The 27,362-nt window shown below is 36.0% G+C and overlaps 2 protein-coding genes across 5 annotated transcripts in view; one reads left to right on the top strand and one right to left on the bottom strand.

Annotated features, from left to right (window-relative positions):
* Positions 1-27,362, top strand: part of dock1 (dedicator of cytokinesis 1) — a 286,009-nt gene that overhangs the window by 114,865 nt on the left and 143,782 nt on the right. For all 4 annotated transcript variants that reach the window (XM_065260710.2, XM_065260711.2, XM_065260712.2 and 1 more), the window contains exon 27: positions 3,738-3,833. In XM_065260710.2, the coding sequence (XP_065116782.1) occupies positions 3,738-3,833 (96 nt within the window). The remainder of the gene's footprint in view (positions 1-3,737; positions 3,834-27,362) is intronic.
* The window catches only part of LOC135744634 (inhibitory synaptic factor 2A), a 47,485-nt gene continuing 29,081 nt past the window's right edge, over positions 8,959-27,362 (bottom strand). Inside the window, exon 4 of the mRNA XM_065262898.2 lies at positions 8,959-13,149. Coding sequence (XP_065118970.2) covers positions 12,963-13,149 — 187 coding nt within the window. The 3' untranslated portion in view covers positions 8,959-12,962. The remainder of the gene's footprint in view (positions 13,150-27,362) is intronic.

The raw sequence follows: 27,362 nt of genomic DNA on the forward strand, positions 1-27,362 counted from the left end.
AGGCTTACTGTCTTTTTTAACCTATCACTGGGCTAACTATGATTAGCAATGTGGATTATTTTAAGAGACTATTCAAACGATGGCATACACATCTATCGCTGTATGTTTGTTTAACCTAACCCTAACCCTAAACTTGCTGATTTGTACTAGATAAAACCAACACAACAGTACATATGCATAGATAATTTTACCTGATATGAAGTGTGCACTGCAAACACGAGTATTATTTATGATCGTCTCCGTCTAGTCTGTACGCCGTATTGCATTCAACCACAATTGTCTTCTTGATTTTTGTGAAGAAATGTCTGCCGGGATCCGGTAAAACTTTATTTTTGAACCAAAAGTGCTGTTCCTTCTAATCTGGCAGCCAAAAACACAACAAGATGACATTTTAAAGTCAAAAACTCAAACTTTTAGCGCGTCGGCTATGAGTTCCTACTTATTTTTTGCCTCCAGCTAGAGCGGTGACGTCACAGTGACGTGGGTGATAAAGGGGTCTATAATTCACCATCAGCTGTGTGTGTGTGTGTGTGTGTGTGTGTGTGTGTGTGTGTGTGTGTGTGTGTGTGTGTGTTAGGATCTCCCCTCTAACACACACTGCTGAGCGTGAAGTCTTTCTTCGGCTGACTGAGATTTAATGTTAAAAAGAATTTTACTGTATGAACAACCTTAATATCTCTGTCCTTGACTGTGTAATACAGCTCACCATCACTCTCACAGGTTTATGTCTTTTTTACTCAGGAGTCCAAAATGAATTGAGAATCTTTACTGGCTATAGATATTATATATGGACCATGAGCTGAATTGCGCTGTATCTTTACACCTGTCAGCCAGTGTTAACATTTATATTTCTTAATTAAAGCCCCCCTGTGGTGAAAATCAAGAGTTTATCATTGTTTATATGTCTATGTGATGTTTTTATGCTTTAAGACAAATCATGTGCAAATTCAATATTCAACACCATTGCTGAGTATTTTCTCCATAAAAACGTTTGAAATCGCCTTATCTCTTTCACCGCCAGCATTTTTCATGATTTTCACAAAAGTTTAATGCCTTCCAGAAAATGCACCTTTTTAAATATAAAAAACATACAATATTAGAAATAAAAGAACAGATCCTCTGCTTTCAAACAAAAAAATCTGTTTCATCCTACCTTCATGTTTTCTGTTTTTATCACCTATCAAATATGTGTAGGTTTCATCAAAAACACAAAATTTTGAGCAAATGCTGAGATAATTCCATTTTTGTGAAGGACTTTTGATAGAGATCAGATGCAGAGCGATCTTTAAAACATACACGGACTTACAGCTGTTTGGCCTAAGGCAATACTTCCGTTTTTTATAAGTTGCGGAGCCTGGTGGATAATAGCGGTATTGGAGATTGACGAGATAACTCGTCAATGGCGGGGAAAGTGTTAAACATGATGTAACCAATCACAGTTGAATCATAATTAGTTTGATTCATAGATATTAATGCCGCATGCTTCAGCTCTACTTCTGCAATGCTCACACGTGCTGTTAACATCGACACTAAAAAAATAAGTGTTGCAAAAGTGCAGTTCACGTATGCATTGTGTAAAACCAGATTTAACAGTTAGGTGTATGTCTTTTAGTTTTCTAGATTTACTATTTATAGGTATGTGTTTTTGTAAAATTATCATTTTTAATTCATTCTGTCAACTACCGACAACATTTCATTTAAATAATGTTTTTATTTGCATTTATTAATTGCAAATTGAAATTGTGCAAACATGGTCAAAAGAAAAAGAAAAGATGCAGTGTTTTCAGATCTTCAATACTGCTGAGAAACAAGTTTAAATTCATTTCTCAATAACAAAATATTTTTACGTGTATTTTAGGAAATTTTTTTTTTTTTGGAAAAACTCTATTTTTAGTCACATATTTCATAGGTCTTGCTCTCAGTCTTTTAAAACCTCGGGAGTGACATAAAAGGTTTGCTTTTGTTGAAATTCAACAGACACTGGACTGAAATGGTCACAATTAAGGTGCACCGAAATTTTGGCCGTCAAAATATTTTGGCCAAAAATGGCATTCTCCGTTTCGGGCTGAACAAAAAAATGCAAACAGTAAATACTCTTTGTATGTTTTGATGATCGTCTGAATTTGATCTCTATCAAAAGTCCTTCACAAAAATAGAATTATCTTAGCTTTTTGCTCAAAATTTTTTATTTTTGTATGAAACTTTGGTTATGAAACCTTTTTTTTTTTTTTGAAAGCGAGAGGGTTTGTTGTTTATATATTTAAAGAAAAACATTTTCTGGAAGGCATTAAATGAGCAATTTGTAAAATATTTGCAGTAAAATGTCCAAAAACCAGTAGGCCAGTGTTATATATTTTGTCCAGCTGATTACTATCAATATCTGTAATGTTTTCAACTACTTGTAAATCGTGAGAAAATTGCAATTCAAAACATTGACACAGGGCAGTGCAGTCTCCTATCAATGACGTTAATATCCATGTGACCCTTTGTCACCGCCTTTACTGACGTAAAAAACACATGACAACAGTGGTCGAGTTCGAAAAAATAAAATGTAATCAGCGCGTCTTCCCGCGGACGATATGCACATCAAAAGGTATTGTACAGCAATATAAATGGTCATTTTAAGACACTTCAAAATAAGATTTGTACTGTCAATACATTATGTGAAAAATCATTGTAGATTGTAAGTTGAAAACTTAATTCTGTGCTGTGTTAACCATCGAATTTGGACTTGTAGTGTAACATCTATGACTAACAATTTCGTTTTGAAAATCACATATAAACTTACATAATGAAATTGTTTCGTGATTTCTCGTTTGCGTCTGATTGATGGCCATCAGCGGTTGAGATAAAGACTACAAATCCCATAATTCCACGCTGCTTCAGAGCATCATTAAACAACATCATTGTTATTGATTTGATCTGGCGCCATCTAGCGGCGCATAAATACAAATTGCATCTTTAAATTTTTGTGAAAATCAAAGAAAAAAAAAATGCTGGCACTGGCAACTTAAAAAAAACCTGAAAGAGTTAAAGTCAAAACTGTAGTGGTCTCTTAATTTTTTCAGTGTCTGTATATCTATCGTACGAGCTTTGCGATTGAATAAAGTCAGGGACTAATTTACATATTCATAGATTTGCGTATACTAAATACGGCAAGGTTGCAGAGTTACATTTAAGCTATTTTCAAGCATAAAGAAATACCATGATGGAAATTTTTACATATGTTTTTATGATGCTTAGAGATGATACGATTATCAACTACAGGGGGACTTTAAATTAGGTTTAACCAAGTATTATACTGCAGCTCCTAATGAATGAACCTGCCAGCTGGCGAGCAACTTGACAAACCCCATTTTTATGGTGCTTGGCAAGTGATCATTTAGTACTGTGTGTGTGTGTTTGTGAGAGTTTTGTGCTGCTACATTAATAAATATCCTTCTGTAAATTGTAAGGTCACCCATTGATATGTGTGTTAGTTGACAGTGTATAGTTAGTTTATAAAGCAATAACGCAATGGTGCAGTAATACTGATGTGATGTGATCTCATGTGTGCTTTTATAGAGTAATTTACACCGATCTCAAACACGGCTTAGCCAATCCGAATCAAGCACCAGAAAAATCTGTTGTATAATATATTTTTATATTAATAACTGGTCACCGGACTGTCATTTGTACACGATGACTTTGTTATTGTTGGTTTTGATGTGTTTTAATAGTTTGTCTGTGTGTTTTAGGGTCCGACACAATGGCACGTCCAGGTCATCATGGAGAAGCTGTTAAGGACGATCAACAGAACGGTGATTTCCATGGGCAGAGACTCTCAGCTCATTGTAAGTTTAAGATCTGTGTGTGTGTCTGTCAATCTCTGTTACAGGATGTTTTGTATCTTCTGGGACCGTCTTGAATCCTTGACTACACTGAATGCATAGATTGGATTTCATGACTTGAATAGTCAGTCCTAAAGGTTTGGCTGTGAAACCCAAGTCAGATTTGTATGCAGTGTGAACCTTGATATTGTTGTGAAATCTTCTGAGAGCTGGTGTAAATATTTCCTTTAATCACCGTTGATTTATTTATTTATCTGTGTTTGTGTTGGTTTGTTTTCGCTGAGCTGAACAGCCAGATGGAGGCGTATGAATATTCATTTGTGGCATTTTTTTTGTATTGCTCCTCTGAATTGTTTGCTTTCATGTTAGTTTTTAGTTAATCATTTTCATCATGTTTCTTCTTCTGAGCTGATCTGAGATCAGGTGTCAGGGGGAGAATTTAGTTGAGGCCCAACGCTCGACGAGAAATACTGATGCTGTCCTTGACTTTTACAGGCTCATCTTTCTAAATGAATGCTAAACCCTCTGATCAGTGATCTGTCTGTTTGACTAATCGGTGGTTAGTCTGGTGAGACGCTTCTTTTAAGTTTTGGGGAAATTACTTCATATATCCGCTTAAATCACCTTGTCACCAGTTGATTAAAAGTCTGCTGAAATGGTTTGAAAGAGTTACGTTTGAGAAAAGGTTTTGCAGCATTTGTTTGCATATGAGTTTGATATTTTGCCATCTAATGTATTCATACAGAGATTTTCAAGTGACTCAAGTCAGATTTGTTTGCACTTTTTATTGCAATGTTTCAAAGCAGCTTTATATAGAAAAAGAAGAAAATAAACCACAGAAAATGAGAAAATTATTAAAAGTACAGTATATATAATATAATATATAAAGAGTTTGCTTCCAAAACGCAATAAACGCTATTTTTAAAATGAGTTACCGCCAAAATCAGTATTGTATTACACGCACTCCTAGTTTTCCTCATCTACTTTGTACTTCGTTGTCAACAAACAAACAAAAACAAAATTATACCACTGTATGGAGAAAAATCCTGGTATGTTTTCCTCAAAAAATTAATTTCTTCTCAACTGAAGAAAGAAAGACATAAACATCCTGGGCCGGGTTTCCCAAAAGCATCGTAAGGCTAAGTAGATCGTAAAAACGATCGTACGAATCATCTTAGAACTACGGGCTGTTTCCCAAAAGCTTCGTAACTTAAGTTGCACTTGAAAATCATCGTAGATCTACGAGTGGTCTGGAGTAATCGTTAATTCATAAGTGCATCGTAAGACAACAGAGTTACAAGGTCACCTGCAGGACAACCAGCAAATTGCACTCCTGCAATGACGATAATGTAATGTTTTAAATGTAGGCTATATTTATTTATTGGGTTCTTCTTTCTTTATTTTATATTAAATATATAATATAATATATAAAAAAATTCAAATGGGAAATCAAATTTAAACGACTAAACATAAATTAATAAAGAAGAAAAATGTATTTGGTACAAGTTGGTAAAAGTTTTTTTTTTGTATTTTGGTAAAAGTTGGTACAGTACTAGCAAATTGATAAATGGTTCCTACCGATTGCTGCTATTATTACTTGAATCAGGGTTCCCACAGGTCCTTGAAATCCTTAAAGGTTTGTGAATGTGGGGGGATTCAAGGCCCTGGGAAGTTTTTGAAAGTATACAAATATAGATACAGGTCATTGAAAGTGCTTAAAACTATTTTATGCAAGAAGTTTTCTGGAAAAAAATCCATATTATTCCCTGTGTAGGTAGGATAATATCATACATTTTTTTTGACTTTTTGACACGTGCTAAACTGTTCGCTTTAAAGGAACACGCCCACATTTTGGGAATTTAGCTTATTCACAGTATCCCCCAGAGTTAGATAAATCCATACATACCTTTCTCATCTCTGTGCGTGCTGTAACTCTGTCTGACGCAGCCCCTGCTAGCTTAGCTTAGCACAAAGACTTGAAGTGAATGGCTCCAGCTAGCATACTGCTCCCAATAAGTGACAAAATAACACAAACATTTTCCTATTTATATGTTGTGATTTGTATAGTCACACCGTGTACAAATAACAAGGTGATATGAGACACAGACATCTTTTAACACTATACATACTGGGAACTATATTCTCAGAAGGCGAAGCACTGCTACTTGGGCGGAGTAATTTGCTCGCAGCACCTGAGAAGCCCATATGTGTCTCTATGACCTTGTTATTTGTATACGGTGTGACTATACAAATCACAACACATAAATAGGAAAATGTTGGCGTTATTTTGTCACTTATTGGGAGCAGTATGCTAGTTGGAGCCATTCACTTCCAGTCTTTGTGCTAAGCTAAGGTAGCGGGGGCTGCGTCAGACAGAGTTACAGCACGCACGGAGATGAGAACGGTATGTAAGGACTTATCTAACTCTGGGGGATACGGTGAATAAGCTAAATTCCCAAAATGTGGGCGTGTTCCTTTAAATGTTTATATCTTGTATGCGAATGTTGATTCATACCAAAATGTTTTTTTGCATAGTTGTGTTTGACACATGAAAACATCTCGGTTACGTATGTAACTGTTGTTCCCTGAGAAGGGAATGAGACGCTGCGTCTCCCTTGCCATACTTACTGTGCCCCTGTAACTCCGTCATTTGGCAATATTTCAGATAGCGATATACTTCATGCGTCACCCTGTCTTTGTAGTTAAGCCTCACCATTGGTTGAATTTGATATACACATTCAGAAGCACTTACCCCTGGAGGCGTCCCCAAAGTGTCATCGCAGTGACGCAGCGCGAGTTCCCTCGAAGGGAACTGTAACAATGTATCTTAAAAGGTAACACGATGTAACCCTGCTCTCACTAGAAACGTGTCCCCACATTTAGTCCTTGAATTTCAGGGTATTGGACCTGGAAAGTCCTTGAAAGGTTCTTGAATTTAAGGTTAACTAAGGTGTGGGAACCCTGTTTAATATTCATATGTCATATCCAAAATATGTTTGTTTGTATTTTAGCATGCTTATGAATGCATGTGTGTGAAGATTGACTTTAATGTTGTGTAGATTGATGTATATTTTGTGTGTGTGTTCTCTGCCACGGTTCTGCCATACTGACCTTGTTCACTGGCGCTCTGATGCTGAGATTTATGCATTAACTTTCTCTTCTGTGCTTTTGTGCCATGTGAGCACAGAATTCAAATGAGTCTGATCACCGCGTCCAAAGGCAGACGCGCGCCCTGCATGCAAATACTGTTTGACGTACAGTACAGAATGTCCTGATCATTTTATGATTATTATCAATTCTGGATTCACAGTAGATTCAATGGTTTTCTTTTTGTACTATTATACTGAAACGGGTTTTCAATGCATTGTTTTCATTTGTAAGCGCTATGCGTTATTGCTACTATTGCTTGTTAGTAGTTTTCCTAAATGGATGGATATACTGAAAGTACAATATGACACTCTTTAATGCTTAATAGTCAAGAGTCTGATCCTCATCTTTATTTTTGACATAAGGATTCTTACTTTTGTCTGAATGTAGAAACCTCTCTGGTTCATCCGTATTTTTCCCTCTGATTTTGAGGCTTTATCTCCACAAGGATCTGTTTTGTGTACACCCTGAGTGTTTTAGTCCCTCACGTTTTTCTGCAGTGGGAGGGGCTTGGGTGGAGAAGCGGCCTGCTTTGATTGGCTCTTTGGGTTGATTGACATTGCAGGAGAGAAGCTCTCTGCAGCATCAGTGCAGTAAAGTCATAGATTGATATTCTCTGTGCATTGAATACATGTGTGATGATAGAGAGATGCTCCGTATTGATTCATTCCTGTCGGCAGATTGCTGACTCGCTATTTTGCCACAGATGAGTTTCCCAAAGTCACTCGCATGGGAAATACCAAACAGTTGCCGTGGAAACTTTTCCTGGGAATTCCCTGCTTAATAAACATGAAAACACACACAAACTCATTTGTAGGGACCTGGAGAATTTTAATGATGCTTATAGTCGTCTTTGATTTACTGCTGGGAATGAGCAAGATGCTCTCTCTCTCTCTCTCTCTCTCTCTCTCTCTCTCTCTCTCTCTCTCTCTCTCTCTCGTTCTCTCCCTCTCTTTCTCTCTCTTGCTCTCTCTCACACAGACACACATGTTCTGCCTCCTTGTTATTTTAGTAACTAGTTTTATGTGATGTTTTTGAATTCGTACTGGAGGCTAAGATGCATCTTTTGAAGCAGATCCATGATGTATCTATGTCTCTCTCTCTCTCTCACCCTCCCTCTCTCTCGCTGTCGAGAGTCAGTTATCTTTATCCTCACATCAAGCTTTGTACTGATATTAAGTAATGAAACAAAACCAGTCCCATAAATTTGCTGTTGCCATCTGGAGTGAATGGCTGTTTTTAGCTCACTGCACTGGGTTTATTCTTATTACATCTAATCCGGATGGACGGCATTATGGTGCTTTCAAATGTTGCCCTGCTTTTCCCACATCACAGTTATACCATCCATCCATTACATCCAGAGTTTCTCAGTACGGTTTTGGAGATAAAAAATATTTAATCATCCATAGAGAAATAACGTTTTTGTGATGATTTGTGAGTTGTTTTTGGGGGCGGAGCTATCCTGAGCTTTGCGATTTAAGCCCTGGGTATAGTATGTTTTTTTTTTGCGAGGATACATGCACGGTTGAACACACAGAATGGCAAAGTTTAGTTCATTTGATTCGTACGTGCACACAGACGTGACCGTGTGCATTGCATCTCCTGGGCTACATAGTACATTTTCCTGTAGGCGCATACGCAACCTACGTGTACAATGCACACGGGTTTTTACAAATCTGGAAGTGCACTTTTCTGAAGATGAAAGTTGTGTCACTCGCAATATGTTTCTGTCGAAGCCACAAGTATTTAAAGTACTTAAGCGACATCCACCATTTACAGATGTCACTGTTACTGTGGATAAGGCAGTCACCCATGTTTAACAGACTACTTAGGGTTAACTACTGTAGGTATTATTAAGTATTGTTTTAATGCAGTTAATTGCTTTAAACATTGTATTCATCATTGATTGTTTATTAGTTACAACTGTATATTAGATGTAAATATGTTTCAGTGTTAATGGAGAAAAGACTTACAGAACCGCAAATGAGGAAGAGACAGACAGAGACAGGCAACGCAACGGGTCTTTCAATGAACTTATTTCTCTTTCTCGGTGTTCATGTGAGGAAACCACTCCTTTATTTTTTTCATCTTTTATTTTGTATAGTAAATAGTTTTAAAAACTTTAGAAAATACACAATATTGCACATAATAAATCAATGGCACTTTTTTAAGAAACAGAAGAACATCTAGTTGTCTCTTTCGGCTACAGTAGGACTATTCGAAAATCAATGTTTTGGTGCGACTGTTCACAGAAATGTTTTTTTTGTCAGTCATGTGTTTTCATTGGTGAATTGTTTTGACCTTTTCCAGACTTTGGCACATGTTGTTGTGACATTCCCAGAATTCCCTCTTCTGATGTGATTATGAAGCTGTTCTGTTGACTAAAATCACTTTGAGAGGATTTAGCCCTATTGTGATTCTGTAAATATATTTTACAACATGAAACGTTTTATTTTTTATTAAAGAAAAGGAGATTAGTTTGCAATTGCCACATACACACTGCAGCTATTTTGTTTTTCTTCTAAATCCTTAATACCAATCTGTACACAATTGGTTATTTAACCAATCTGAATTCTGCAATACGATTTACTTTTGTAAAAATCTGTAACTTTGACCTCTCTATGGCCATGATTTTTTTTTGAAACCTTAAAATTTAAAGTTACTCTAAACTGGGGCTGCCAAAAGATTCATGCGATTAATTGCATACAAAATAAACATTTGTTTTTGCATAATATATGTCTGTGCACTGTGTGTAATTATTTTGTATATATAAATACACACACATGCATGTATGCATGTAAGAAGCATTTACTTTTGTCTATATTTAGATTTATTTATATTTTTATATATTTTATATTATATAAATAAAAAATACTTCTTAAATTAAAAATGTATGTGCGTATTTATCTATACATAGTATTTACACACAGTATACACACACACATATATAATGCATACACAAACCTTTATTTTGTATGCGATTATTCATGATCACTCTTTAAATGCCCTACTTAAAACGTTTTTTTATTCCTGACATCTTAAATGATAAATTATTATTATAAGCTTAACGTTGAAAATTGAGGTACAGTACAAATTTCAATACTGATTCTTTATGTAAGGGAGAGCGGGGCACAACCTAATGCTTTTTGACTTTGGCTCTATTATTAAAAAAAATAAAGTTAGATAAATAATTTTTTACACAATCAACACACATTTCTGCTGCAAATGAACACTTAAAGTTTGTTTGTGGGATCTACTGGTATCGTACAATTACACTGAAAGTGACAGGAGTGCAAACGTTACCCCATAGGGTGGGGTTCATTGTAACCTATAATAGATAGATATCCACACATTCATCCATCCAAGATCCTTCATCTAATCATCCTTGTGTTAATGCATCAATGGATATAAATTGATTTTTTTAAAAGGGAAGACAAAATAAATCATAATTGTGAGTTATTTCCCTTGATATTGTATAAAAAAAATTTTGTATTTACACTTATTTCATAATCATTGTATACCTGAGGCTTGATTGTACCACTGTGTGACAACTTACCCCGCTGTGTAAAATGTTTTCAATCCCAGCTATCGGTTACTAAAAGTTGCTGACCTGTTTTAAAATGCTGTTATGTTTTTAAAGACAGTGATTAAAATAATATAAGGTTGGATTTGGTGACTTACACACCCAACGCAGAAATAAATAAAAAAACAGAGATAAAGAAATTTACTTTCATGCCTCCAAAACACTCTTTGTTCAATATCTTAACCAAAACGCATCAAACTTTTCACAAATTCACAGGATATCATCTGACAGTAAGAGAAAAAGACCAAAGCACAGATTGCTATGCCCTGTATAAATATGTAAAGTAGCTGCGTTACAAATAACCCCGTGTTAGGTTGTGCCCCGCTCACCCCTACTTGCTCAACTGATTTTTGTTTAACAAAAAATTTAATGCAACTTTAAGTCACAAAAACGGTGCTGTTCCTCCACACTGTAGTTTCCCCATCCAGTCTTGAGGTTTTGGGTTAACACATACATTGCAGTCCTGAGAGAGCGCGCTGTTTACCAGCAGCAGCAGTTTATATAAAGTCTCAACAAACACACAGCTTAAGTCGATGGCCAATACTAACAGTGACCATTTGATAATATTTCTCCGGTGTTTAATGAGTGGCCGTTTGTGTTTGCTGTGGTCATCGCTGTGAATCACAGGTATGGCACTGTAACAGGACTCTTTACCCGCACCCAATACCTTAATTCAATCCCATATTGACGACGTGATTGTCACATTGCAGTGTGTATGTGGCTTTAATGTTGTAAACTGTGATTTGTGTTAGCTGAAGGATTAAGAGATGTGTAAGGATTGTTTCGTAAAGAAGATTAAGGTTGTGCGTGATACTTTCATCTGTCTATCAGTTTATTTTTCTGTTGTTTGATTGATTTCTTTCTGGTGAATATGCATGAATCTCAGGACAGCTTGTGTCGCTCACATACAAGCAGAGGAAAGAATATGAAATTATAACTTTTTTTAAAGCAAATTAGACTTATTTTATTATTATTAATATTAAATATTGTGTGTATTGGCAATTTATTACTAAATCACAAAATAATATTAACATACAGCCATAATGGTTTTAAAATATAACATAAACACATTATTTCAGGTGTGTTATGTGAGATTCATCCATATTGTCACCCCCAAGTTTGTTTGTCATCAACTAAATGTCTCTCTCTCTATCTCTCTTTCTCTGGCGACTTCCTGTGATGTCACATTCTAGGGATTCTGGTTTAATAAACAGGAATTTATGAATAATAGCCTAATAAATTCAAAAAACAAAGTAATTATTTAATTATCACTTCCCTTATTTACAAACCACGTAGCCCTGTTTGTATTTTTTTTGTGTGTTGTGCAAAGATGTTAATTTGACATGGTTACAGATCTGCAGGTCGGAGGTCATGTATGTAACATCCTCAACCGTGCATGTATGAATGGAAGTGAGCGCTGAATCATCGCACACTTTATGGTGATTGGTTAAGATTTCCTGTCATAGTTTCCATGATTACCCCCAAAATCATACATAGTCGTATTTTTTTAAAACATAGTTTGAAATAAACTTTAAGGGTTAAAGTGTATCTTATAATTTCAATAATCCAATAAACCTTTAATTAAGCGAGTTACAAGTTTATATAGTGTATCTAGAAAATCTTTAAATGCTTGATTAATATGAATCTAGAAAAATAAGTCTTACTGTTTTTCATATTTTTTTCCAAGTAATAATAGTATATGAAAGTTTGTAAATTCACAGAGGCTTGTAGCGATTATTTCCGTATAAATCCTGAATGAGGCATTGCTATGAATTTCACCGTTGGTCAGGAAGTCATTATGTCCTCTGGAAAGTTGTCCCTCTCATGTTATTCCTTAAAATCCATAAAGAAGTCCTCGGTGAGATATCACCAGTGCGTCAGAAGACTTGTGCTTTGCTTTAATGTTGTAATTTCCATGAGAAGAGACTGAATAAAAGCTTGCATCCTTCCATTAAAATTGCCTTTTATGTTTAAAACATCCACCTGATTTTCCAAATTCTCGGCAGGAGCGTCTATAAAAATCAGGAGAAGAAATTATATTTTGTAAAGAAGGATTTGTTATAGATCCAGGCCGTCTCAGCTTCAAATAATTTCACGCTGTTCTGCATGAGAGGATTCATTACAGTCCGTTTTTTCTTAAGCAAATTTCATTTTTCCCCAAGTATACACGTTCTTTATGCTAGCTGTTGTGTTCTCAATCCAAGTGCTACCTCAGAAGATAACCGTATTAAAAGTACTGATGGCAATAAAAGCAAATGTGAAGTATCCTGATCAAAACAGGTGTAACAAAGCAAGAGGAATGGATGCTTCTGAAACGCTGCATCCAGTCATTAAACTCCATCTTATGAAGTAAATAAAGTCGAGCAGAACGCTGTGTAATCCTGCAGAGGTTTGAGAGGTGTTCATGACAGAAACCAGAGTTTCCAGCGCGCATGTTTCTTTGACTCGGCTTTGGACTTGCGTTTGGGTGTGGAGCTGATGATCTCCTGAGGGTAAGAGAGAGGTGGGAACAGAGATTCCTCAACGGGACACAGTCTCTTCATCAGCGGTTGTAATTTATCTTCTTGCAGTTTAAAGTCCAGCTCCACACTGTAACACAGAAACACAGAGACACTTAGGAGCGGTTTCCCAAACAGGGTTTAGATTAATTCAGGATTAGGTCTTGGTTATATTAGGACCTTACAAAAAGCATTACTGATGTGCATCTTCAGACAAAACATTTGCACTGATATATGCTAAGATAAGTCCGAGCTAGGTGTACTTAAATTAAGGCAACTCAAACATGCATCAATTAGTTCGTTCGTTTGTTCACTTATTAATTTGTTTGTTCACTCGTTCGTATGTTTGTTCACTCGTTCATTCGTTCACTCGATCGTTTGTTCGCTCGATTTTATGTTCACACATTTGTTCATTCATTGACTTATTCATTTGTTCATTCACTCATTCATTGTTCGTCCTTTCACACATTCATTTGTTTGTTCACTCATTTATTTGTTTGTTTACTCATGTGTTCAATCACCCGTTCGTTCATCCATTCACTAATTAATTGGTTTGTTCGTCCATTCACTCATGTTTACTCATTTGTTTGTTTGTTCACTCATTTGTTTGTTCATTTATTTGTTTGTTCACTCATTTGTTCATTCACTCCTTCGTTGGTTCACTCATTCATTCGTTCACTTGATAGTTCTTCGTCCATTTACTTGTTTGTTTGTTCACTCGTTTGTTTACTTGTTTGTTTGTTCACTCATACATTTGTTTGTTTACTCATGTGTTCGATCACTCGTTCGTTCATCCATTCACTAATTAATTGGTTCGTTAATCCATTCACTCATTCATTTGTTTGTTCACTCATTTGTTTGTTTGTTCACTCATTCATTTGTTTGTTCATTTATTTGTTTGTTCACTCACTCACTAATTTTTTCATTCACTCCTTCGTTCGTTCACTCGTTTACGCGATCGTTTTTTGGCCATTAACTTGTTCGTTTGTTCAATCGTTCGTTTGTTTTCTCATTTGTTTACTGGTTCGTTTGTTCACTCATTCATTTGTTTGTTTACTCATGTGTTCGATCACCCATTCGTTCATCCATTCACTAATTAATTGGTTCATTCGTCCATTCACTCATTCATTTGTTTGTTTACTCGTTTGTTTGTTTGTTTGCTTACTCATTCATTTGTTTGTTCATTTTTTTGTTTGTTCACTCATTTGTTCATTCACTCCTTCGTTCATTCGTTCACACGATAATTTTGTTGCCCATTTACTCATTCATTTGTTCACTCGTTCGTTTCTTCACTCGTTTGTTTACTGGTTCGTTTGTTCACTCATCTTTCATTCACTCGTTCATTCATTCCCTCATTCATTTGTTTGTTCACTTGTTTGTTTGTTCTTTCACTCGTTCATTTGTTCATTCACTCGTTCATTTGTTAATTCATTCATTCGTTTGTTCACTCATACATTTGTTCATTCGCTCATTCATACATTCATTCTCTCAGTTATTCATTCATTCACTCACTCATTCATTGGTTCATTCGTTCGCTCACTCATTTATTTGTTCACTCGTTCATTCATTGCATTGTCGAAATGATTTTATAACATCAACCCCTACATTCTCATTGCTGTACTGTGCATGAAGGTTTTTTATGTATTTGTTTTGTCTCAGTCTTGGTTGTTCAAAGTTAACTCTTTTACATCAGCAAAAGTTAACGCCACATAGTACAAAACATAGTTTAATAATGTATATAATGTGGAATGCGTTTTCACATAACAGGATTTTTTACTTAGTTTTTTTGATAGTAATGAATGCCAAAATCTTAAGTGAGCAATTTCATTTCATTGTTTCCAGGTAATTTTTGACCCATGCTCGTCTCTTCCAAAATGCTGCTCTGTATATAATATCCTGACCTGTACATCATCCTGTATATGTATATATATATATATGTGTGTGTGTGTGTGTGTGTGTTTGTATAAATATAAAGTATAAGCCCCTTCTATTATGTGCATTTTGTTCCTGTGGGTGGTGAATTGTGGGATTAATCCTCTGGAGTCTCTGTCTTATGTGCCAGAGATAATCCACAGTCCACTATACATCTCCTGGGATGAGTCACATTAAACTGCACGATTAGAGAGCAGAGATGAACGCTAAGAGGTTCAAGTGACACTGAATGAGCTAAAGAGAGAGGACACAGAGGAAGATTAGTTTCACTTTAGTTTACTGCACTTTCTGTGGTTATTGTACTTTCTCTTAAAGAATAATTATTGTGTGCTTGAACCATGCTTTGATGTCAGTGATTAATAACTTGTCTCCGTGATTTGGTGTTATATATGTGACTCCTGCTGACAAAATGAGTCAGAATGCGCACAGTCCAATTTTGAGCTACAGGCAAAAGAAAGTATAAATATCGATTTTGGTCGAAATTGAGGTTTTTATACAAAATAACTACATTAAGTGCGCGTCTAGCAATCATATTGCTCTAAATAGTCATTAAACATCTAAAATGATCTTTATTTGTAAGTTTTCTGAGAGGTGTACCGTCCTAAATGCTTAATCTAATACAAAGATGCTTGACATTTTGGTTTAGGTTTTAAAACATGTAGGAATTAGAAAATAAAGTGCAGGACTTACTTGGTGTTAAAAGAGTTAATAAGAGAGATAAAGTTCAGGACCTGACTGATGTTCAATGAGTTATTAAGAGCGACAAGACATCAAAAACGATCTTCCTCGTGCTGCAATGCAAAAAATGACTTTCTTACTTAGTATTTTTGTCTTGTTTTCAGTAAAAATATCAGTAAAAACGTTCTTAAATTAAGATGCATTTTCTTGATGAGCAAAATGACCTAAGGACATAAGTGTAGTTTTTAAACAGAAAATATAAACTTTATGGCCAATGGAATAAGATTTTTTTTTAAATAAGTTTACTTTTTTCATAAACACTCAATTCAAGAATTTTTTTCTTATTCCATTGGCAGATTTTTTTTGCTTGTTTTAAGCACAAATTTGCTTACATTTGATTGTTTTTGTCTAAAATCTAGACTTATCCTAGGTCATTTTGCTCATTTTTTGCAGTGTGACTGACAGATCCAAAGCATGCACAAAGACGCATGAGCCTTTGACCCCGATATATACATATATTTTATATATATATATATATATATATATATATATATATATATATATATATATATATATATATATATATATATATATATATATATATATATATATATAAATATATATATATATATATATATATAAATATATATATAAATATATATATAAATATATATATATATATATATATATATATATATATATATATATATATATATATATATATATATATATATATATATATATATATATATATATATATATATATATATATATATATATATAAATATATATATAACGTGCGCACGCATGCATGCACGCAAACACACACTAAATTACAGATTTACAAACAGTTTTTGCAGAATTCATGCAGATATAATTCGTTATGTCATAATCTGTTCGTTAACTGTTGGGTAAAAAATACTTGCATTATACAGTTGATCTTAAAGCTGTCTTAATGTCAATCAAACAATAAAAAAAGAAAAAGGTTGAACATATATTTTCCTGTAGATATTGTTGTTGACTCTGTGTGTGCTACATCTAGTTTTTACCGGTGATTTTGTTTTTGAACCTTTAAAAAACATTACCTCGATTTTGATCAAAACTGACTTTGCTGACACATCATACATAGTTTTAATGTTTTATTTTAATAGAGAATGTCAAAATATAAATAACTTGTTTTTGAAATTTTGCTCAGTCTGCCAGCATGGGTCACATATACAGCAGTGAGAACATAACTGTATTTGTTTGTTTATAATTTTATAATCTTATATTTTAAATATTTTATATTTCTGATGTGTTTCATCGCTTGTCTTTGCGGTAAGAAACCATCTCAATGCATACATGTAAAAAGGTCAAAGTAAATATAAAGTTGATATTTATCAGGTATCAGGAAAGGTATGTTATATAATAAGTGGTTTGGTGTCTTTGAAAGACCTCAGTAAAGATCATGTGTTTCTGTGTACAAGGTGACATAAAGATTTGTACATTTCTTTCTCACTGACAGAATCTTCTGTTTAAGTGATTTTTGCCCCAAATCTCTTTCCAATATTTTTTAACAGTGCACAACCAGAAAGCTGTCATTCAACGTTTATGGATCTCTGTAAATTCAAATCCTGTGTGTTTTGTGTGGAAAATTGTCAAATGCATATTTTACAATCACACCTTAAATAAAGTTTTTAGTTCACTGGATGTAAGAATAATGGTTATGTGTTTTCTTTGAACAGAAAAACACCCTCAAAATTGGTTGCATTAAAGTTAAAGGTGCATTATAAGGCATGTATGTAGATATTTTGTTAAACACCCGGCACATTGTTTATGTGTGTGTTTCTTTTACTGTCCATGCAGAGCTCAATGCAGTAATTAACAAATGCATCAGACAGCCCAGACTGTACTCTTAACAATATAAGCATGATCTGATTATATAGAGAAACATACACACAGCATTCATTATCTTAAGAAGTCTCAAGAAGCTCTTTGAACAACCTGTTAAGACTTTTTCTTATTTACAGTACAGGGCTGCTTGCTGTGATGATACATCTTTTGTTGGTTCCACTTTGCATGTCTGTAATTTAGGGAGATAAGTGGTTTTTAGTAGTGAAACTTGACTTTAAATTGTTAGGGTTAGGGTAGATTTTGTTAACTTTTTTTTTAAGTTTTTGGACATCTGGATATTTTTAAGTTGCAAAAAAGTTTGAACACTGGACTGCTGTATGATACCAACCTCTTGACTGTTTTGATTTGCATTTATGCATTAACTCGATCCAGAGCATTAGGGTAAGGATCAAACCCATAACCTTTGCCAAGCTATCCCTCAAACCATTTATCCACAAAAGCATTACTGTTAAACCTTTGTTTCCTATGATAATCTTATTTTCATAGACCTGACATTGTAAATCCTATTGTTGAATAATAATTCTGTATCATCAAAGAATACAATCATTTAGTTCCCAAAAGCTCTTAATATTTTGGTTTAATTTTATTTTCTAAATCGAAGCTCGGTCCCCGTGAGACATGAAGGATAATACAGTGCTCACGATTTCTAACTCCAAAATCGATGTTTAATATTTTTCTCTAGATCAATATGGTCCTCCACAAATAAACTGGAACATTACTGGAGTAGAGCGCAGTGAAGTGGCCGTTTAAAAAATGTCAATATTTCATTTGCATTCCAAAATCAACCACGCTGAATCCGCGAATGAGGTTGCGAATCCACCAGTAGAGATGTGTTGTTCTTTATTGTCTGACGGCTTTAATTTCTTTCTTTCTGATGTTTGGGTTTGCGTCGTTTCATTGATCGTCTCTCTTGGTTTTTGCTTTCCTCCCACAACTGTTGTCAAACGAGAGTCTTGACGTATTTTTCTGTTTCTAAGCCTCTAATTAGGATGTGAACAGCATTGATAAGAGCCGTCTATCCCTGCTCATTGCCCCTGCACACGCGTTTGTGTGCGGCTTAGTGCTTTCTTTTATGTGTCAGAGGTTTTGTTTCCTGTATCCCTCTGGATGTGAAGTAGTTTGATTGTGTTTCGCTCCTCCTCTTTAAGCTCATTAACGCGGAGGCTCTCGCATCCCGTTGTCACGGTAACATGTAACAGGGGAGACGCGTTCGCTTTGTGGTTAAGTGCTTGTGATGATCCTTTATGCATTTATATTAAATGCTCGAGTGAGAATAAATCTTTGTTTTGAAAGGTAGTCAAGTACCCAAAACTTCTGCATGCATCTCAAGTTTTTAGTAGTGTAAACTTCTGACAGTGTATAGATCTGGTTGTGTCTCAAGTTTTATTATGAATAATAAAAATATCTACCTGTTCTTGACTCACTTTGAACTTATTGGTTGTCAAAAAATTCCTTCCATTACCATGGGTCTGTTGAATGCTGTATTTTGATTGGCTGAGAAATGTTCCATAGGTGTTGATTATTTTTCATTATAAAACGGGCAGTTCTGGTTCTTCATTCTGATTGGTTGAAACGCGTTCTAAGCCGTGATAAAATACACCGGTAACCTCACGGTTCAGACCACATTACATAAGTAGGCTATCACTGCACCACTGTTACTGCGTATTGATTTATGAAAATAAACACCACAGTCTTAAATCATATTTTTAATTTGTCTACAATTGCACAATGAATGGCGATATCCAGATGAATGTCAATAAATATTGTTGTTTATCTCGTCGATAAAGAGAAAACGTTGTCTAAGGATTTTATAACTCAAGTTCATACGTCCGCTATTATCCACTGGGTGGCGATCTTACCCAACTTAAACACTGACGCATTCACTGAAAACACCGTGTAGTACTGTTCATGGCTCCGTCTGAATCTGATATCTTACTAAAGTTCTTCACAAAAATGGAATTATCTCCGCTTTTAATAAAACAATTTGAAAGGTGATAAGAGATCAAATGAAGGTAGGATGAAATGTTTTTTTGTTTGTTTTTGTTTCAAAGCGGATGGTCTGTTCTTTCATTTGATATTTTATGTTTATTTAAAAAAGGTAATTTTCTGGAAGGCATTAAACTAAAACTGGGTGGCAACTTAAAAAAAAAAAAAAAAAAAAACGCTGACGGGGAAAGAGTTCAGCATGCTTCCAAACATATTTGATCATCCCTTCAACAGTTGCACGATATAAATGTTAATGTATAAATTAGATGAATGGTGATTTATAAAATAAACACCACAGTCTTAAAACATATTTTCATTGTGTCTTTGCTGTGTCTGTGTTGGTTGGGAACTGCGCTCTGTTTCAGTCACACTTGATTCTGAGGAACTATTTTGTTTGGCGGAAGAGTAATATTTGTACTAATATAATTACAACTTTTTTGGGTTTTATTTTATTAAATCCCGCTAACGTTATGCATATGAAGTAACCGTTTTATAAACGCAATAAACCCCTCGAAGTGTTGGGTTTCCAGTGCATTTTATAACAGCTAAGGGGGTTTAGGCACTCCGCTTCGCGTCGTGCCTAACAACGCCCCTTAAGGGCGATTTATAGTCGTGCGTAGGTCCTACGGCGTAGCAGCGACGGCGTAGGTTCCGCGTCGGTTTTCATTTATACTTGTGCGTCGCCGTCCGCGTCGACGTGCAAAGACACGCGAAACCGCTGGTTGGCAGTAATCACGCGTGTAACCACAGTAGCAGCAGAAGTCGTCACAGAAGAAGAAGCTAAGCAAGTTAACCCACAAACGAAGAAAAAATAGCAACTTGATTTGTGTATAATTTGAGAAGACCAGCAATGATGTAAGTAAATAAACAGCGACTTATGTTGCAGTTTTAGTTAAATCACTCCTCAACTTGGCTTATCTTTGTTTTCACCGTCTCAACCGGAAATACCTATGACGCAGTTTTTTTTACCTGACGGGAGGGGTTCTGGTGGACCAATCACAGAGCTTGCGGTCCGCGTAGGTCCGACGCGCTGTTAGGAATTTTGTGAGGTGCGCGTCAGGCTACGCAGAGCTACGCACAGGCTACGGATAGCCTACGCCGTAGCTACGGCGTAGCACCTACGCACGACTATAAATCGCCCTTTAGCTGTTATAAAATGCACTGGTAACCCACTGCTTCTCGGGGTTTATTGCTTTAGTAAACCGCACACCTAAATGGTCAAATGTCTAAAAAAATAGGCACCAGAGCAATGTTTGTGGTAACCGTGGTATAACAGGAGTAATAGGGTGGGTTGCACCAACAAGGATTAAATTAAGCAGAGTTTAGTGCTAATCTAGGGTTTGTTGATCTCAGTTTAATTTTAATTCGAGTTGTGTTGCACCACTTAAATTTAAACACAGATTAACAAATCTTAGATTAAAACATTAACCTGTGATTAAAGCCTTTACCTGCGATTAATTCTGATTCAGTGTTGCCTAATTAAACTGCAAAAATGTTACTTTTTCGTAGTATTTAACTTGTTACAGTTTCTATTTCAGTGACAAAAGGGCTCGTGCAAATGATGGAAGTTTAAATACATTTTAAAAAATTACCGTTGGTAACCGCTTTCAGATCATTCGCATTACTAACACAGGCTGAGAAAATGGCGCAGCGTATTAGAAGTTCAAATTTTACAAGCCATGAAAAAAATTTATTATATCAATTAATGGAGCAATATGGGAAGAAAATCGAAGACAAAAGAACAGATAACATGACAATTAAAAAGAAAGAAGATGCCTGGGTCGAGCTTACCACTGACTTTAATGCTTCTGTGGGGATTAAGGACAAGCGCGATGTAAATAATCTGAAAGCCTGCTGGAAAAACCTCAAAGCGAAAGCAAAAAAAGACGCAGCACAGGAGAGAAGGGACAAATTTCTCACTGGTGGAGGTCCCCCTGCTGGAGAAATAGATAAACTGTCACAAAAAATTATCCAGATGATTCCGCAACAGATAACCCCATTGTGCAACCCGTTCGACGACGATTCAACTGCCGACCAAGTGGAGTCATCAACATCGTCCCACAAAAGTGTGTTAGCTGCATTTCTTTTTCACATATGTTTGCTCTGGCCATTGTTGGTTTAATAATGTGAAACTTATTTTTTAAATTATATTTATAGATGCGAATGATGAAGACGAAATGATCGGTTCCTGCATGCCTGCCGCACATAATAAACACGTCAGCGACGGAGCATCTCAGGCACAAGATCAAATTCAATGCTTAGAGCCACCAAAGAGCAAAATACAAAAAAGTAATTTCAACGAAAATCATCTTGAATTACTACAATTAGAGAAAGAAAAGAACGTAATTCAAATTGAAAATGCCAAATTACAGAAAGAAGTGCTTCTTTTACAAAAGGAAATATTACAGATGCAAAAAGAAAAACTTATTGCAGAACTACAACCAGTACAACTAGTTTTTAGTGAGTTGTAGCAATGTAGGAAATATATTGAAAATAAAGTAAAAAGATTGCAAAAGCTTTTTTTTTTTATTTGACTTGTAAACACTGTAATTTATTAGTAAAAATACTTTATTATTTCTGTAATGAAATCAACTATTTATTTATTTATGCATTTATTTATTTTTCTTTGTATAAATAAAAAACTAGTAAATTACTGTACTATTGTATCCTAATAAAATAAAAGGTTAAAACTTTAATTTGAAATGAGCTATCTTTATATATAGCCTAAGGATAAAGGGCAATAGTAACTAAATACAAAATTATTAATTAATAATCAATGTAAGGTAATGATTGCATTCAAAGATTTATCAAGTGACTAATTTTAAAGTAACACACATGCATACATTTATAAACTACATACTATATTACATTTACTACAGGACTATACAATATACACTACTACCTGCTATGTAAATATACACACACATACACACTGCTATTATGCAGTGAAATGATTTTCAATTAAGGTTCTCCGGACAGCATTGCCATTTGCAGTGGCAGCATTGTGTTCCTCTTCTTCATCCTCTCTGTGTTCAATTCTGTAATCCACTTCAAACTCTGGTAGTACCTCATCTCCAAGTCTTTTCCCAAAGTTATACAGAACTGCTAGAGCAACAATGACTGCCAATGTTGTATCAAGCTTTGTTCGAAGCCCATTCTGCAGACAGGGAAACCGCTTTTTCCAAACACCAAACACCCTTTCGACAAGACCTCTTGCTGCAATCTGGCAGGTGTTGTAGTGTTTCTCAGCTGCTGTTAAAGGGTTAAGTATGGGTGTCAGTAAGTAGGGGCGACAGGGGTATCCATTGTCACCTACTAGGTGGCCCTGAAATGTATGGCTTTCAAGTATGGCACAGAGGTGGCTGTTATCAAAAACCCTGCTGTCATGTGTAGATCCTGGCCATCGAGCTACAATGTTGGTGATTTGAGCCTTCTCATCACAAACAACTTGAACATTGATGGAACAGTAGCCCTTCCTGTTGCGAAACAGCTCTCCATTTTCTCCACCTGGGTTTTGAATGGGAATGTGAGTACAGTCAATTGCTCCTATAGCTCCTGGAAAGCCAGCTCTTCTGTAAAATCCAGCAGATGTTTCTCCTGTTGGGGCAAATCTTATATACTGATTTTTCAAGGCTGCAATTGCATTTGATACTCTTCTAACAATTCTGCTCACTGTTGACTTATGTACTCCAAAAAGGTCCCCATCCACCATTTGGAAACAACCAGTAGCATAAAAGCGCAAGGCTGTTAAAAGCTGGAGCATGGGAGGTATTGCTGCATTTCGGTCACTGCCATGTCTAATTGCAGGCTCAATTTTTTGATTTAATCTCATCACAGATTCCTTGCTGAATCGGTACCGCTTTAAAAATTCATCACCATCATAAAACTCAACAGGGTTGAGACGGTCCCTTATTTTTCTGCGAGGAATTCTTTCATTTTCTGCAATCCACCAAATAAGTGCTGCCATTTTGAGAAATTAAAACTCCTCAGTAGCAGGTTTAAAGTTAATCCTTAACTGACATTTAAATCTGAGTTTAAAGTAATGGAGCAACAGGATTAAAGATAATCTAGGTTTACTGTCAAAATTTAAACCTGGATCAAAATGACAGTTTAAATGTAACCCTGATTATTTTTAAACAGGTTTAAAGTTTGGTGCAACAGAATTATTAAATAAGCTTTGATTTAAACCAGATTTAAGCTTAATCCTTGTTGGTGCAACCCACCCATAGACTTTTTTGAATTATTAGAAAATAAAGCACACTATGCTTCGCATCGTGCCGCATTACCACCTTGGGTGTGCATTATTTTCTTTTAATTCAACAGCCTGTCGTCAATTATTCCTTACTTATTTAATGCAATATCCATAAAGAATGAAAATGAACTATGGTTTTACTACTACTAAAACCAGAAAGTCATGCAGTTAAACCACAAATTAACCATGGCTTTGGTAAAATAACTATAGTTTAACCATGTTTTTGTGTCTAGTAAAACCATAATTTTACAAATGGTAATCAATTCAGAAAAAGCAACATGGTTCAGGATTTCCCGCAGGAAATGTGTTAGTAAAGGTGGTAGGGTTGGGCGGGTGTATGTGACCGGGGAGCGTGGCAATCAAAGGGGCGTGGCGTACGTGTCATGATGAAAATTAAAATATTTTTTTAAATAGTATTGAGAAATAGTTCTTAGACACACGTTTTTATCAACTGGCTATCCTCCAGACAGTTGACGGAGCATTTCGACCGTGTGTTGCGCGTGCACGCCCGCGGTGTGAAGCACGTCCATGCTATTCTCCGAGATGTTTTATCAACTGGCTGCTAGTTATTCTCCAGACAGTGACGGACCACTTCTTTCTCTCATTTGGCTGCGTGGCACGGTTGCCTACGTGGCGCAGTTGCCCGCTCGTGGTGTGAAGCGTGTCCACGCTATTCTTCGAGATGCACTTGACGGCCTTTTGTGGAGCAATTTTTTTTTTTTTTTGGACGACCTAGTTAAGGCGGTAGGGTTTCCCAGCTTAGGCGGGCCACCTGAACTGCAACATGCTGTGAGAAACCCTGTGGTTAATAAATTTTTACTATAATTTTGAATGGTTAATTTTTGTAAGAGTTTGAAGAGCTTTTGTCTTTGTTAACCATCCCACAACGCACCTGTTTTTGTCATTTAGTTCGGTGATTATTTGTCATAAATTTCATTTTTTACATTGCTATTTATACATCATCCGAAAGCTAAATAAATAAGCTTTCTGTTGATGTATGGTTTGTTAGGATAGGAATATTTGGCCAAGATACAAAAATATGAAAATCTGGTGCCAGCGCTGTTGCGTCTGGGTTTGTATTATTCATTAATAATTAATTGCGTCCAGAATGAAGCATGCACGTGATTAAAAGTGTGAAAATTTCAGAAAAGTAAAGAACTTGATCATATTTTGATAATAAAGTGACGAATGAAAAGATGCTTAATAGATTTTTAAGTTGTATGCAAAATCCAATTGCTCAAACATTCGAGGGGACACGTGGCCCCTCAGTTTCCATGGGCATGATGCCTCTGGCTGTAATGACCTTGTTGACTAAATGGGGGAAGTTGTAAGCTTTTGCATACTGTATGTAAACTAAACTTGAATGGGAAATCCCCAAGGAACGATTAGCAAAGCAAAGTTTGTAGGCGAGTTTCTGGACAATTTTGATCGTGATTTTAAGCATCTTTTCATCCGTCACTTTGTTTCATTAGCAAAGTATGAATGGGCCAAGCAAATAAGCTGCTTTTTAGCTGCTTTCAAATGGAGTGGCATTTACTACAAAGAGCCGTAGTTCATTGACAAGCTGGGCCATATCGCATACATATCGCAGGCGATACATCCGCGATATTTAATGCAACATTCCCCCGATTGTAAGTGAACTACGGCTTTGTGTAGTAAATGCCGCTCCATCTGAAAGCAGCTGATTTTCTTTCTAAGGAACCGACTTTACTGACAAGATGCGCAATGACAATCGCATGCAAATTATCCCCCATCCCTAAGTTACAGAAATAAAATATCTTCATTGAATGGAGCATAGTTTTTACATAATATATTAATGATTTTTGGCATAAAAGTAAAAATGATTATGTTTGATGTGTTTTTTTGCTTCTTCTACAAATATACCCATGCGACTCACGACTGGTTTTGTGATCCAGGGTCACATTTGATTAGTAGATCTTGTCATTGGGTGAAAAAAACTTTTCGAGTCATTTCAGACGTAAGTTAAATATTTCCAAACACAGTAAATATCAAGGATTAAATGTACATAGCTGCAAAGATTTGTTAGCTTGTTTTGTTGGTTGGATTTGGCAGTCTGTTGTGTTTGTGTGCTTTTGGAAGCGACACCGGACTGACGCTCGAGTGAAAGTGAATCTGTCTCTCATTAGCACCAGATGCCCTCTCATCATCTGTGTCTGTGAGTTAACACCGGGCCGCACGCCGCTGGCTCTCTCTCTCTCTCTCTCTCTCTCTTTCGCTGCTTTCGTTGAGAATCGTTTTACAAGACCTTCTGCCGTCTGTCATATTTCTCTCCGCTCATCCAAGCAGATCTGCAAGCCTGCAGTGCATAACTGACATCGCTCGTAGGAACACAGAGACGATGAAAAAACCTGCGGGTCGAGGTCTTTCAGTGCAGAAATGTGTTTCAGTGAAGGAAGTCTGCTATCTCAAGCTCATTAGCAGAGGAACAGTGTGTCCAGATAATCATCTCGGCGAGAAAGCCACTCGCAGGAGCTTTTAATAAAACATTCATTCATTCTTCTTTTCTCTACCTTTCTCTCTTTCTTTCTCTGTCTGTGTGTTGAGGTGTAATACATTTCTCACACGCCTTAACAAGCCCCTTTAATGTGCTTTAATACAAATGGCTGTCACAAAGGAAAGTCTGAAAATGACTCTTTCATTTCCTTCCTTCGTCTTGTTTTGGTCTGTGCTTGAGGGCGAGAGAGACTCATTCATGTCTGTCTATATGCGAGAAACGCAGGGGCAGAAGCTATCGCTGACACTTACAGAAGTGGCCGGTGCATTGTAAGCACACGGCTTGTTTGTTATGGCCGTATCAAACATCAGTAGTCTAGAGAGTAAGTTATCTTCAGATGTCTTAAACCAGTTATTTTTGGGTAGCTGGCTATAAATGTCAACATGAACTAATGGTTATCTGGAAGATTTGCTTCAAACTGTCGTTGGGCCATAACGGTAGCACTGTAGAGTTTGTTTTAAGGCCCCATGAATATTATCAATATGGAGATGGATAGATCTTATAATTCACACTGAACAACAATGGATCAAGAAATACTGGCGAAGAACTTCAAAATTTATCTATACAACACTATACAAGTTTATTGCTGTTCACTTAGTCTTGCACTTTTAATGTTCCTGTAAATTCCTGTAAATTCCCATAAATTTCCAGTTTGGAATATTTCCAAAATTCCCCATATTTAGTTCCCATGGAAAGTTTCCACCCCTTTGCAACCCTATTTAAAACACAAACGAAACAGCAGAAACTGAGTGTGGGTCAATATTAGTTTTACCTCGATTATCTTGTTTTCAAAATCAAACAATTTCAATTCTGATCAATCGCACGGTCCACACTGCATATTCGAACCCGGCTCTCCTGCATGAGCACTACGGTTTAGCGTGCTTTATTCCCCTGTTCACAAACCAAGCACTTAAGTCTGGATTTGTTTTTGCGACTCCATTAAGCTCTGCCTATTAAACACGGTTATCTCTCACCTAATAGACCCTTAGAGATCTCTATCCCAGTCGGACCGCCACATTAAGAAAAGCAGCCTAGCGTGATGAAATGC

This window comes from Paramisgurnus dabryanus, chromosome 1, assembly GCF_030506205.2.
Source record: "Paramisgurnus dabryanus chromosome 1, PD_genome_1.1, whole genome shotgun sequence".
Classification (NCBI taxonomy): domain Eukaryota; kingdom Metazoa; phylum Chordata; class Actinopteri; order Cypriniformes; family Cobitidae; genus Paramisgurnus; species Paramisgurnus dabryanus.